At 50.3% G+C, this 13,474-nt stretch overlaps 2 protein-coding genes across 2 annotated transcripts in view; both read left to right on the forward strand.

Annotated features, from left to right (window-relative positions):
- Positions 1-1,108, forward strand: part of LOC311425633 (olfactory receptor 14A16-like) — a gene marked incomplete at its 3' end in the record, with an annotated part of 6,402 nt that extends 5,294 nt beyond the window's left edge. The window contains exon 5 of the mRNA XM_084501573.1: positions 926-1,108. Coding sequence (XP_084357699.1) covers positions 926-1,108 — 183 coding nt within the window. The remainder of the gene's footprint in view (positions 1-925) is intronic.
- Positions 1,109-3,227: 2,119 nt separating this feature from the next.
- On the forward strand, positions 3,228-12,670 carry LOC311425634 (olfactory receptor 14C36-like; the record flags this gene model as incomplete). The annotated part of the gene is made up of 4 exons (XM_084501574.1): positions 3,228-4,137; positions 6,216-6,328; positions 6,375-6,584; positions 12,614-12,670. 4 exons carry the CDS (start codon positions 3,228-3,230, stop codon positions 12,668-12,670), a joined length of 1,290 nt encoding a protein of 429 aa, XP_084357700.1.
- Between the last annotated feature and the right edge of the window lie 804 nt (positions 12,671-13,474).

Raw genomic sequence — 13,474 nt, forward strand, 5'->3', positions numbered from 1 at the left:
GGGGGAATTGGGCACTTCCCTGACATCCCTGCAGTGCAGACACCTTCCCCTTAGCAATCCCCTGGTCTCCTTTCTCATCGAGCACAGATCTCCAGCCGTAATATCATCGAAATTTTATTAGCTGCTTTGTACTCACTGCAGTTTTGGGGATGAGAATTCAGGTGCAGCTCAAACACTGATGATGTTCCTGTCGCTCAGGTATGTCCATGGAAAAAGCATCGATGTTTCTTCCAAACTTTTGGGCCTCTGGGAAATGTTTGTGTGGCTGGGAAAGAGCTGGCTCTCTGTTCAGGACATCACATCTAACGACGTTTGACTCTTTACTTGGGGCTTCTGCTGGGCTGCAGGCTGCCCTCCACAAGAGCACAGCTCTGCCCTAGCAGCTCTGTGTTATCTAGCAGCACCATGGAAAAGACATGTCAGTCGTGAGGCCATACAAATGCTGCTGAATGGTTGTATATGGGCAGCAGCTGTGATCCCTGTGTGTCCCTGGGAAAAAGCAGAGTGCTGAGATCCTCCTTAGATATGATGAGATGGGTGAGGGGTTTGGAGATGCACACTTTGAACCTGGAGTCCTCTGCTCTCAGTAGCATTAAGGGTCAAGTCAGAGGAACACCTAAGTGTGACCAGCCTCCCGAGGTGCCTGCACGGGGCAGCTGAGACCAGGACTGATTGATACACCTTGTGTCCTCACTCTGCCCTGAGGGACAGTCCCTTTGCCTTGCAGGACCCCCAAGATTTCACTTGGTGGGCAGTACACCAAGGATTTCTACCTTAAAGGACTTCTCAGGTGTGTAGGACAAGTACAAAAAAATACACAAAATATTATGCACCAAGCCCTGCACTTCAGTGAATTTCTGCAACAATGATGAAAAGTTCCTTTATATATTATGTCTACACAAATGTTGTTTTTATTTCCTTTTAGACCGGCCTCAAGGTCAAGAGACATCAAATATCCAACAGCAGCTCCATCACCGAGTTCCTCCTCCTGCCATTTGCAGACACACGGGAGCATTCTGGTCCCCCCTATCTTGTTAGGACACCAATGAGCAAGATGTTTCTTTCTCAGTTTCTAAAAGACGTGGTAAAGGGTGTTCAGAAGGGTTAAATGATCCCTGGCTGTCATGCCTGAGGTGACCTGCCACATGGCGAGAACACAACAGGGGTTAAATGAGGAAATCATTTGTGCTTGTGTTTGACAAACACACTTTAATAGCACTAATCTCACTTCTAAAATGCATCTCTCCTGTGTTCAGAGAGGAGCAGTCAGTGATGACTTCAGTCTGCTTCAAACACCACGCCCCAGCAGAAACCCTGCTGCCTTCAGGAGCTGTCAGCACTGAGGCCTTGGGGACACCTGGAGGGAGCCCAATGGCACAGAGCAAGCGATGCCATAGTCAGATGCTGTGCTGCTGAGCTGGGCCAGGCTTCTGGGCCCAAGGGAAGCTCCTGGCAAGCAGGCAGTGTGGCAAAGAGACAGCTCTGCCCAGGAGCAGCTCCTGTGCACAGCACAGCAAGGCTGGGGGCTCTGACCGCAGGTGGCACTGGGAGAGGAGAGAAGGGAGAGAGAGGTTATGGGTTCAGTGGACTGAGTGTAAAGTAAGAGATCATTGGAGATTTAATGACTAAAGCACATAATATGGTAAGTTTCTAGCAGAAGGAAAATGTAGAGAGGCCAGGCCCCAAGGGCTCCCTTGTCACAGGCTGGCTGCAGGCTGTGAAGCCAGGGGTGCAGGCAGGGGTGTCCAGGGCTGTGGTGCAGAGCAGGGTCCCTGCTGTGCCCCAGGGGCTGTGTGCCGGGCCAGGGCCTCTGCCGCCTGCCAGGCTCAGCACTCAGCCTGCCCGGGGAGCTGCCCAGGGCGCTGCGGGGAGAAGCTGCGGGTGGAAGGAGCCCCCCTGGCAGGGCAGGATCCTGCTGCTGGTGGGAGGCTGCTGCCTGGGGCAGCCTGCTCACAGTTCCATAGCACAGCCAGGGCGTATTCAAGCCACCTTGTAAGAGAGGAGAGAAGGCAGGAGTTGGCTCCTTGGATCTCTGCTTTCCTGCGCCTTTTCTTTCAGTTTTCTGTTCTTTGGATGAGTAGGAATAGAAATAGACACTGTTATTTACTAGAAAAGGCTATCATTTCTACACCATCAAAAGGAGCTTACAAGGATCCCCATCAAGTCCCATTCTTGCCCCTCAACCCATAGAAAGCTCCAACACCACATGTGCAGGGTCAGCAGGGTCTGAGTAACTTGGGCTCTAGGACGTGCCCCCAGAGAGCTGCCCCTGGGTAGAGCCCTGCTGCCAGGAGGTGTCTGCAGGGCAGAGCTGAGCACCCAGCGGGTGGGATGGGGGCTGTGAGCTGCAGGCAGGAGGCGTGGGGACAGGGAACCAGCTGCAGGCAGGGACAGCTGCAGGCAGCACAGAAGCTCGCTGTGGGAATGAGAGGGAGCTGCTCCTAGAAACACCATGGCAGGGGAGATTTCGACATCTCTCTGACATCTGTGCACTGCAGACACGCTCCCTGGAGCAACCCCCTTCTCATCCAATATAGTCCTTCAGACATAATGTCTTGGGAACTTGGTCATGAGTTTCCTTTGGATTTCCTGGGGTGGTGGTGTGAGAATTCACACAAATTCAAACCTGAAATAGGTTTCTCAAGTGAAAGTTCAGGTATGGTCTACCTCCAGGGTAGAGGCACTCAATCCTCTATTTGTTGCCCGACAGGCAAGCCAGACTGTTAGTAATGGAGGAATAGTGTTTTTATTACAGATTGAGGCTCCTAGAGCATTGCTCTGGAAAAGGTCTGCATGTCTTTAAAGAACCTCAACAAGTTCTTTCATAGACCTCAGCCTATAGCCAGTGCCACCATCAATTTTATTGTTTCTTGAGGGATTATCTGACCTGCTCCTCAGGATCTGCAAAGAGGGAGATGCCCCTCGCCAGCAGGCATCTGAGGTTGCACCCAGTTCCCATGCCTTTGGCTGCAGAGCAGAACTGACTCTCCCTGTACCAAAAGGCAGTTTCTCCTGCTCACAGAAGGAACATCAACAACAGAACCCAGCCAGAACTCTGGCCAGGGAGTTGCACGGAGGTCTTCCAGAAAGGAGTAAGGCAGTGCATGTCTGTTGTGTGCTGGTGAGAGAGAAGTAGCTTAAACGACCTATGCAATAGATTTTGTAGATGTTTGACTTTTCACTTGTTATTCCTTCCTTGGACAGAACCCAATGTCCAGAGGTAGCAAATGTCCAACAGCAGCTCCATCACCGAGTTCCTCCTCCTGCCATTTGCAGACACACGGGAGCTGCAGCTCCTGCACTTCGCGCTCTTCCTGGGCATCTACTTGGCTGCCCTCCTGGGCAATGGCCTCATCCTCACCCCCATAGCCTGTGACCACCACCTCCACACCCCCATGTACTTCTTCCTCCTAAATCTTGCCCTCCTCGACCTGGGCTGCATCTCCACCACTGTCCCCAAAGCCATGGCCAATTCCCTCTGGGACACCAGGGCCATCTCCTATCAAGGCTGTGCTGCACAGGTTTTTCTGTTTATCTTCTTGATGTCAGCAGAGTATTCCCTTCTCACGGTCATGTCGTACGACTGCTACGTTGCCATCTGCAAGCCCCTGCACTACGGGACAATCCTGGGCAGCAGAGCTTGTGCCCAGATGGCAGCAGCTGCCTGGGGCAGTGGGGTTCTCTACACTCTGCTGCACACTGCCAATACATTTTCCCTGCCCCTCTGCCAAGGCAATGCTGTGGACCAGTTCTTCTGTGAAATCCCCAAGATCCTCAAGCTCTCTTGCTCTGACTCCTACCTAAGGGAAATTGGGCTTCTCACATTTAGTGTTTTTGTGCTTTGGGGGTGTTTTGTATTCATTTTACTGTCCTATGTGCAGATCTTCAGGGCTATGCTGAGGATGCCCTCTAAGCAGGGGCGATACAAAGCCTTTTCCACGTGCCTCCCTCACCTGGCTGTGGTCTCCCTCTTTCTCAGCACTGCCTTTTTTGCCTACCTGAAGCCCCCCTCGCTCTCCTCTCCATCCCTGGATCTGGTGGTGGCAGTTCTGTACTCGGTGGTTCCTCCAGCAGTGAACCCCCTCATCTACAGCATGAGAAACCAGGAGCTCAAGGATGCACTGCGCAAAGTCATGAGTGGGTGTACATTAGAAGTAATGCACTGCCTATCTTCTGCAAAGCACTCATAGAATCATAGAATATCCTGAGTTGGAAGGGACCCTTAAGGATCATCAAGTCCAACTCTTGACACCACACAGGTCTACCCAAAAGTTCAGACCATGTGACTAAGTGCACAGTCCAATCTCTTCTTAAATTCAGACAGGCTCGGTGCAGTGACCACTTCCCTGGGGAGCCTGTTCCAGTGTGCAACCACCTTCTCTGTGAAGAACCCCCTCCTGATGTCAAGCCTAAATTTCCCCTGCCTCAGCTTAACCCCATTCCCGCGGGTCCTGTCACTGGTGTTAATGGAGAAAAGATCTCCTGCCTCTCGACACCCCCTTACGAGGAAGTTGTAGACTGTGATGAGGTCTCCCCTCAGCCTCCTCTTCTCCAGGCTGAACAGGCCCAGTGACCTCAGCTGTTCTTTGTACGTCTTCCCCTCCAGGCCTTTCACCATCTTCGTAGCCCTCCTCTGGACACTCTCCAACAGTTTCATGTCCTTTTTATACTGTGGTGCCCAGAACTGCACACAGTACTCGAGGTGAGGCCGCACCAGCGCAGAGTAGAGCAGGACAATCACCTCCCTTGACCTACTAGTGATGCCGTGCTTGATGCACCCCAGGACACGGTTGGCCCTCCTGGCTGCCAGGGCACACTGCTGGCTCATATTCAACTTGCTGTCTACCACGACCCCCAGATCCCTCTCTTCTAGGCTGCTCTCCAGCGTCTCATCGCCCAGTCTGTACGTGCAGCCAGGGTTTCCCCGTCCCAGGTGCAGGACCCGGCACTTGCTCTTATTGAACTTCATGCGGTTGGTGATCGCCCAGCTCTCCAACCTATCCAGATCCCTCTGCAAGGCCTTTCCACCCTCATTCGAGTCCACAACTCCTCCAAGTTTGGTGTCATCAGCAAACTTGCTCAAAATACCTTCTATTTCTACATCCAGATCGTTTATAAAAATATTGAAAAGTACCGGCCTTAAAATGGAGCCTTGAGGGACCCCACTGGTGACCGCCCGCCAGCCTGACGCAGCCCCATTTACCATAACCCTTTGGGCCCTGCCCGTTAGCCAATTGCTCACCCATCGTATGATGTTTTTATTTAGCTGTATGGTGGACATTTTGTCCAGTAGGATCCTATGGCAAACCGTGTCAAAAGCCTTGCTGAAGTCCAAAAAAATCACATCAGCTGGTTTCCCTTGGTCCACCATACGGGTGATCTTATCATAAAAGGAAATCAGGTTAGTTAGGCAGGACCTACCCTTCACAAACCCATTGGCTGGGACCAATGACTGCTTTGTCCCCCAGGTGCGCCTCAATAAATTCGAGAACCATCTTCTCCATGATTTTACCAGGCACTGACGTGAGACTGACAGGCCTGTAATTGCTAGGGTCTTCTTTCTGACCCTTCTTGAAAATCGGCACAACATTTGCCAGCTTCCAGTCTACCGGGACCTCTCCAAATTCCCAGGATCGTTGAAAAATAATTGAGAGAGGTTCCGCGATGACTCTTAATATAACTCATAATATAACTCATAATGTAACTCATGATATGCCAAGCTTGTCTTTTGCTCTTTGGTGGGTTTTGTTTGTTATTAATGAGGGGTGTAAGGGGCAACAATGTTTTCTATATAAATTGTGATTATTGATCCTACTCACGTATGTAAACAAAATAAAGGAACCTGCAGTGAAGAGTGTGTCTGAGATGCTTTTTCTGAGAATTTTGCTGGGGGTTCCAGGGTAATGCCCATGGGTGGAAATGAAGAGGAATATAGAGACCCACCATTGCAGCACTTCCAGGAAGCAGCAGGGTTTCATCTGTCCAGAGCTACTTTCATCCCACTTCCACAATCTCCTTCTGAGTCTTTTCTGTTGGCATAAGCCTGATTGTTCCTGTAGCTTGGTCACGGTACTGCTGTGTGGCAATCCTGTGACCACAGGCAGGGACTGGCAATGGGCATTTTTGTGACTCAGCTGGCCTCCAGAACAGCATTTCTATCCCATAGTGTGATTCTGCTCAGGGTAGTGCCTGGCGGCTCAGGTCTTCCTTTGCAGTTGCTGTCAAGAATATTGCAGTCCAGAAATGGACTCCAAAGAGGGACCTGGCTTTGCCTGTTTCTCCATGGGCTCAGGGTGAAGTGATCAGAGCCCCAGCTGGCTGTTTGAGGGTATGGGGGCTGGATCAGGTGTTGCTTGTTGGTGTCCATCACTCAGGCAGATGGTGAGGAGTCTCCAATTAACCTGCCTGTGGCACTACAACATGTGCTGGGGCTGGTGGCAGGTGAGCAGATTTTGGAAGGAATCAGGAGAGCCCAGGGGAGCTGCAGGGACAGTGTGTCCCAGGGGGTCAGCAGTGAATGGAGCCCACAGAGCATGAGCCTCTTCCAGGTGGAGTCCCCCTGCGATAAAGTGTTAAATCTGGATGTGAGCAGGAAAAGAAGAGCCCCGTGACCCAGGGAACATAGCAGGAACAGGGAAAGAAGTCTGGTGAGCGAATGTGGAATGTGAATAGTGGAATGCCATAGGGTGCAGCACCCAAACACTTCTTGTGGCACTGGAAAGAAGGCACACTACCTCTGGGCACCCTTGACAGCCACAGAAGAGCTGGTGTGGGAGGCAGTCAGTGGAAGAGCCCTATGAGCTGTCTCTGCCTCCCAGCCTGCCCAGCACAGCCCTGCAGAGTGCCCCTGTCTCCCAGACACCACAGCCCCCTTGCTCTGCAAAGCAGTACCACCAGCTGGGGCAGTAGGGAGCATGGGGAGAGGGTGCAGGAATGGCTGGCCAGGCCAGCACAGGCATGCTCCTTCCTGGGAAAGGCTCTCTGTTGATGTGGGAAGTCCTGGAAAGAGAGTGGGGCCCCGTGTGTGTGCAGGGGATCCCTGGAAAGAGAAACCCCTGGGTACTTCTGCAGCTTGGAGCAGGCTGCCAGGGCTTGACGGCAGCAGGAGCTGACTGAGGAGCTCCAGGACCAGGGCGCTCAACCCAGCTCAGATAGGTGGTTTGTTCCTCTGCAGCGGGACACAGAATGGCTAAGTCAGAAGTCCAGATGTGCCTGGTACAGTTGAGGCTTCAGCATGCACATTGTGTACATGTGCTGAGGCAAACCTGAGTGAGCACAAATGCCCTCAGCCTTTGTCCATTCCTCATGCCGTGGAGGGTTGGGAGAATGAAGGCTGGGCAGCCTCACCTCAGTCCCTGTGAAGGTGATGGGGCAAGCTCTTCCACAGCCACCTCCAGGCACTTGAAGGAAAAAAAATAGGATTGCTGAACCTATAGGGGAGGGGAAGTGGAAGCAAAGGGAAGAGAAGGTGCCTACCTGTCTTTAGCAAGGCCTTTGGCTTTGTCTCAAAGAATTCTTATAGCCAGAATGGTGCTATGTGTATATAACAAATTGGTGAGGCCGTGGGTGTGCCAGTTTGCTGGACAATCAGGCCCAGATATCATCCATGACACATAGTGCTGTCAGCCAGTTCTTAGCATCATCCCTCAGCAATCAGCACTTGGGGCAGCACTGCTGAATGTCGTTATTGACTCTCTGAATTACCAGATGGAGCACACTTTCATATCTTTTCTGGATGGTGTCAAGCTCAAAGGAGCCCTTGATCAATCTTATCTATTTAGTCTACCTTGATCAGAAGAGTTGAAGAAGATAAAAATCAGAAGTCTCTTGGAACATTTGTTTGTTTATTGTGATTCAATGACCTGTCTTTCAGAGAGCTCTCTGAAGACATAGCAGGCAGAGGAAGAGGAAAAGAGAGAGAGGCAGAGGCAGAGATAACGTCTTGTGTTACTATGACCACGGTAGATCCTGCAAAGAATGATTCCATATTTGAAGCAGTAGTAGAAAATTTACTTTATAAACTAAGGGTAGAAAATTTACTTGATAAGCTTACATTTTTTTTTATCTCCCCAGGCCCTGGCACACAATGACAGTGCCGGGTGAATAAGTTGAGGTTTCTGGTGCCTCAGAAACTTAACAACAAGTAGGAAGCCTCTGGTCAGCTCAATCTCTGGAGCTGACAGGCCAGCAGCAGTAACATGGCTGGGGACAAGGCCTGTGAGGTGACTGCTTCCTGAAGCAGCTGATGTGTCAGCCCTTGCCTCCTGGCTGACATCTGTGCTTTTCAGCTCACACCTGCCTGCATCCCTGATAAGGCAGCAGAAGGCACCTGCTTGGCACACTGATTGTGAGATGCCCTCTGTCTGAGAGCCTGATAGGCCCCATGCAGGAAGAGACCTTGGGTATGGGTTTTTACATCCCTTCTGCCTGAGCACATGGTGGGACAGGAATGGGTACACAACTTGGTTACATCTACCTGAGAAGCTGGAAGGCCAGCAGCAGGCATGTGGCATCGAAGATCCTGGTGAGGATTCTCTCGTGGTGGGAAATAGCAGGAGAGAGTCAAAAGTGGGACAAAGTGCTGCTTGGAAGGTGAAGAGTGGGAATGAGGAGGAGGACATGTCACTAAACGGGTAGTGCTGTGGGACCTGACATCACCCAGAAGGAGTCTATGGTCAGCCCGTGCCATTTTGTTTCAAAGGACAGCCAGGCAGGGTGGGGAGACCTCAGTGAAAGTAAGGAAATGCCAGGGTGAGAGCAAAGTGGGAAAGTGAAGTTCATGCCTGTAGCCTGCAGGGGGAAAAGGGCAAGAATTGGACAGTGCAGGATAGCCTGTGGTGATGAAGACCGAGTACACTGGCAAGGCTGCAAGGCCCCAACAGCACTAAGGTCTTTCTCCCCCTGGCTATGGCAGTTGTCTCTGCTACTGAGGCCCATGAGGACACATGCTGTGCTCATGACACTGGGGTCTTGTGGCCTCCTTGCAACCCAATGGGGAGGCCAGCAGGTGTCATAGCATTGTCCTTCACACAGCATCACACACCCCACATCCCACTGCCCCAGGAAGAGCCCTGAGCCATGGGTGAGGGACAGGACCTCCCTGCCCAGGGGCTGAGGGCCAGGGCTTGGCCTTTCTGTTTCACCAAACAAACCAAGGCCTTTACTCAGCATCAGAGTCTCCTGCCCAGTGCCTTTGCCTACCTGCAATCATGGCCTCCAATTGTCTGTTCTAACAAGTCCATGGGGAGGCTTTGTCAGTAATGACCCTCACTGTGGCCCATTAGTACTCCCAGACATTTCAAAGTCTCCTTCTGACTTGAATTTCTCCTGCAGTTACATCATTCTCTTCTCACTACCTGAAGTTTATGGACTCAGCATCAAATGCACCATGGGGCTCATTACAATTCAGCCATTTTCATTCAGTCTTCTAGATTTGTACAGTTAATTAGAGAGGTTTCAAGAATGCAGTTTAAAGAGAAAGTATTCAATGACCAGATTTCTAAGAGCATTTTCCTTATTTAAGATTATTTTCCATTAGTTTAGAGTTTTCAGAAGAACTGCTAGCATCATTCTCTAGTTATCATGGATTCAATGTGCCTCCTAAGGAGGTCTGTATGGGTGGAAAAGCAGTCCCTTGAAGTCCTAGACTGTATGAACAACCTTGCTGCTCAGCTCTCTATCCCCACCACTTCTCTCATCAGCCACCTGGGACTTGCATCACTTTTCCTTACACCAGACTTCTCCACTGAAGTCCACAGCAGGGTGTTACAGCATCTTTTCACCAAGTCCCACCTCCTTTCCTCAGACAACGGGCTGCACACAGGCAGTTTTTGATGTTGTTATTAACATTTAACCACAAACAAGCAAACCCTAATGTCCTGAACAGTGAGCCAAATCCAAGTTGCCTCCAATGAGGTGCACCTTCCACAAGGGATGACTATACAAGAAATGTTTGACATAGATAGGAAATGATGAATAGAAATGCAATTACAGAGTTGGCTGTAGGGTTGATGAGATAGGAAAGTGAAATATGGGCAACTTTGAAGATTCCTCAAGTTCTGAGAACCAACTGTGCAGGTGAGAATTATCTGAATAATCAAAGAGTGAGGGGAGGGGAATCTGGAGAAGAATGGAGAGTGCACGTGTCCAGATAGTCTGATGGAAAAGTGACTTCCAATATGGCCTGTTTCATAAAGCCAGGCGAAAATACCAGAAAGACTAGGGAGATGAAGTGCAGAGCATAAGAGACAGAGTCATGCAAGTACAGGAGAAGATTGGTATTTTTTCTCTTGCTGTAATAAACATCCAAGGGAAAAAAATGTCATGGGACAGCTCAAACATTGTATTAGAAGTGTTCAATCATTTCAGCTGATTGAAGTGTGCTGATTGAAGTGAAATGATTGAAACGGTTAAAAAAATTGGAGGCAATGGGCCTACAGCTCAGATCAGGTCTTCAGCCCAACTCAGACCTAAAGCCTTAAAATGATGATTTTCTGTCCTGCATGGAGCCCAGTTACCATAAAACCCTCCCTGCCCAGGACTGTTCATGCCACTCCTCAGTCTGGCACAGAGCAAATCTGTGACATGTCAAGCTCTCTTTCCTGTTGGAGGCCCAGATGATGTAGGCAATGTTATCTGAATTACCAAATGTGGGTACAGGTATAGCAAACTAAGGATCAATGGGGGACAATGTGATTGGTGAGAACTGATAATTGAGCAGGGGACTGCATGTAAAAAAAGGAAGGGATTACAGTGTCTTGAGGAGGAAGAATCCTGTGGAAGAGGAGGGGAGAGGGATGCAAGGGGCCAGCTGCATGTGGATAGGGATCTGGTCAGGGCTGGTCTGGTCAGGCCCTGTGCCTGATCATTGTCCTGCCTTCTTATTCAACTCTGTTTCTGGCTATTTGCTGTGTGAGTGTGCTCACTCCTGGGTGTGTTGGGGGTGAATCATACAATCATGGAACCACATAGCCATGTGTGCGTCTGCACCCATGGGTAATTGCTGCTGGGGATGTGTGGAGCACTGGTGACCTTCAGAGCAGAGCAGGCTGAGGTGGGAATGGGATGGGGCCAGGTGTGTTGCACATGGCTGTGTGTGTACTGCTGGTGGTGTGGTGGCTGTGAAGGTGCTGTTCCCTGTTGGAGTTGGTCTGTGTGTGGTCGGCTGTGTCCACGTGTGCACATCTGTGTATTTATGTGTGTGTATTTGTGCATGCACTCGTGTGTATTTGCCTGTGTAAATGAGAGTGTTGGAAATTCTGAGAGAATTTCTCCAGCTTCATGATGCAAGACACTGGGCTGGATCTTAGGGCTGAGGGACAGTTTTTGCAGCTCCCAAAGGCACAGGGAAGTGAAAGGGGCATTAGCATGCTATGGATATGCTCCCTTTTCCTGTGGAGCATACCAAGGGCCATGGACAGGCCCAAGGAGAGGGCTCGTCCTTCCTGCAGTCACCACTACACTCCAGTCCTTGGAGAGGACCCAAGCTGAGGACTTGGTGATGAGTTTTGGGCTGAGGTTCAGCAGGCAGGTTGGGGGAGACTGTCTCACAGACGTGCTGGACACAACCTGAGAAACAGCAGCAAGCTGTTACAGCTGCTGGGCCCTGTTTCCATCAGTCAAAGCCCTGACACAGGGCACAGGCATTGCTTTTGATGCCACCAAACTAGAAATATGGTTGTAATAAGGCCTGGAGAATATAGGTCACCATTTTTTTCCTCATCCACTTCCTAGGCTTGGTGAAGCACCAGGGAACCATGGACTTGTGGCTCTGCAGCATAAGAAGCATAGAATCTTAGAATTATTAAGGTTGGAAAAGACCTTCAAGATCTTGTGGTCCAACCATCCCCCTACCACCAATATCACCCACTAAGCCATGTCCCTAAGTACTACATCCAACCTTTCCCTCTGCACAGCTTTCAGGCCAGTCTGCCCCAAGCCTGTAGCGCTCCATGGGGTTGTTGTGGCCAAAGGGCAGGACGCAGCACTTAGCCATGGTGAACCTCATCCCACTGGTCTCTGCCCATCAATCCAGCCTGTCCAGGTCCCTCTACTGGACCTTCCTACCCTCTGGCAGATTGACACTTTCCTCCACCTTGGTGTCATCTGCAAACGTACTGGCAGTACACTCAATTCCCTCATCCAAATCATCAATAAAGATGTTAAAGAGGATGGGCCCCAACACCAACCCCTGGGGAACACCACTCATGACTGGTCACCAGCTGGATTTCACTCTGTTCACCACTACTCTCTGGGCCTGGCCACCCAGACAGTTTTTAACCCAGCAAAGCATGTACCTGTCCAAGCCATGGGCTGCCAGCTTTTCCAGGAGAATACTGTGGGAGACCATGGCAAAGGTTTTGCTGAAGTCTAGGTAGACTATGTCAACAGGCTTTCCCTCATCCCCTTGGCAGGTCACTGGTCATAGGAGATGAGGTTAGTCAGGCAGGACTTGCCTTTCTTGAACCCATACTGACTGGGCCTGATCCCCTGGTAGTCCCGCAAATGCTGCATGATTGCATTCAAGATGACCTGTCCAATCACCTTCCCTGGCACCACTATAAGACTGACAGGCCTGTAGTTCCCTGAGTCCTCCTTATGACCCTTCTTAAAGATGGGCATCACAATTAGCAAGTCTCTACTCAACCGGGACCTCTTTGGAGGACCATGACCACTGACAGATGATGGAAAGCATCTGATAGATGATGCAAAGTGGCACAAGCTTCTGGAAAGCTTGGTAACAACCTTGAAAAAACAGCCAAGCCTTCAGACAGTGCACTGTGGAGATCTGTCCTGGTTTCAGTTAGAACAGAATTAATTTTCTTCCTAGTAGCTGGTGGAATGCTGTGTTTTGGCTTAGGATGAGAAGAGTGCTGATAACACCCCGATGTTTTAATTGTTGCAGAGCAGTGCTTATACCAAGCCAAGGACATCTCAGCCTTTTGCTCTGTCCTGCCAACAGGCAGGCTGGGGGTGCAGTAAGAGCTGGGAGGGGACAGACCCAGGACAGGTGACCCAAACTAGCCAAAGGGGTATTCCATACCATCTGACGTCATGCTAAACAATATGCCGGGGGGAGGGGGGTGGGACTGCTCGGGGTTAGGCTGGGCATCGGTCAGCGGGTGGTGAGCAATTGCATTGTGCATCACTTGTTTGTACATATTACTATTACTTTCCTATTATCACCATTGTATCATTATTATTATTATTATTATTATTATTATTATTATTTTGTTATTATTATTTTCCTGTTTTATTAAACTGTCTTTATCTCAACTCACAGGCTTCACTTTCCATTTCTCTCCCCCGTCCCAGAGAAGGAGGGGGGAGGGTGAGCGAACGGCTGTGTGGTGTTTAGCTGCCGGCCGGGTTAAACCACGACAAGATCCCATTTTATTTTGCAGATGCTATGTAAGAGTCAGTTCTGACCTTCTGTTGGACTCATATTTGTAGAGCCTCAAGAGCAAACAGAGAA

The sequence above is a fragment of the Aythya ferina genome (genome assembly GCF_964211825.1).
Source record: "Aythya ferina genome assembly, chromosome: 32".
Classification (NCBI taxonomy): domain Eukaryota; kingdom Metazoa; phylum Chordata; class Aves; order Anseriformes; family Anatidae; genus Aythya; species Aythya ferina.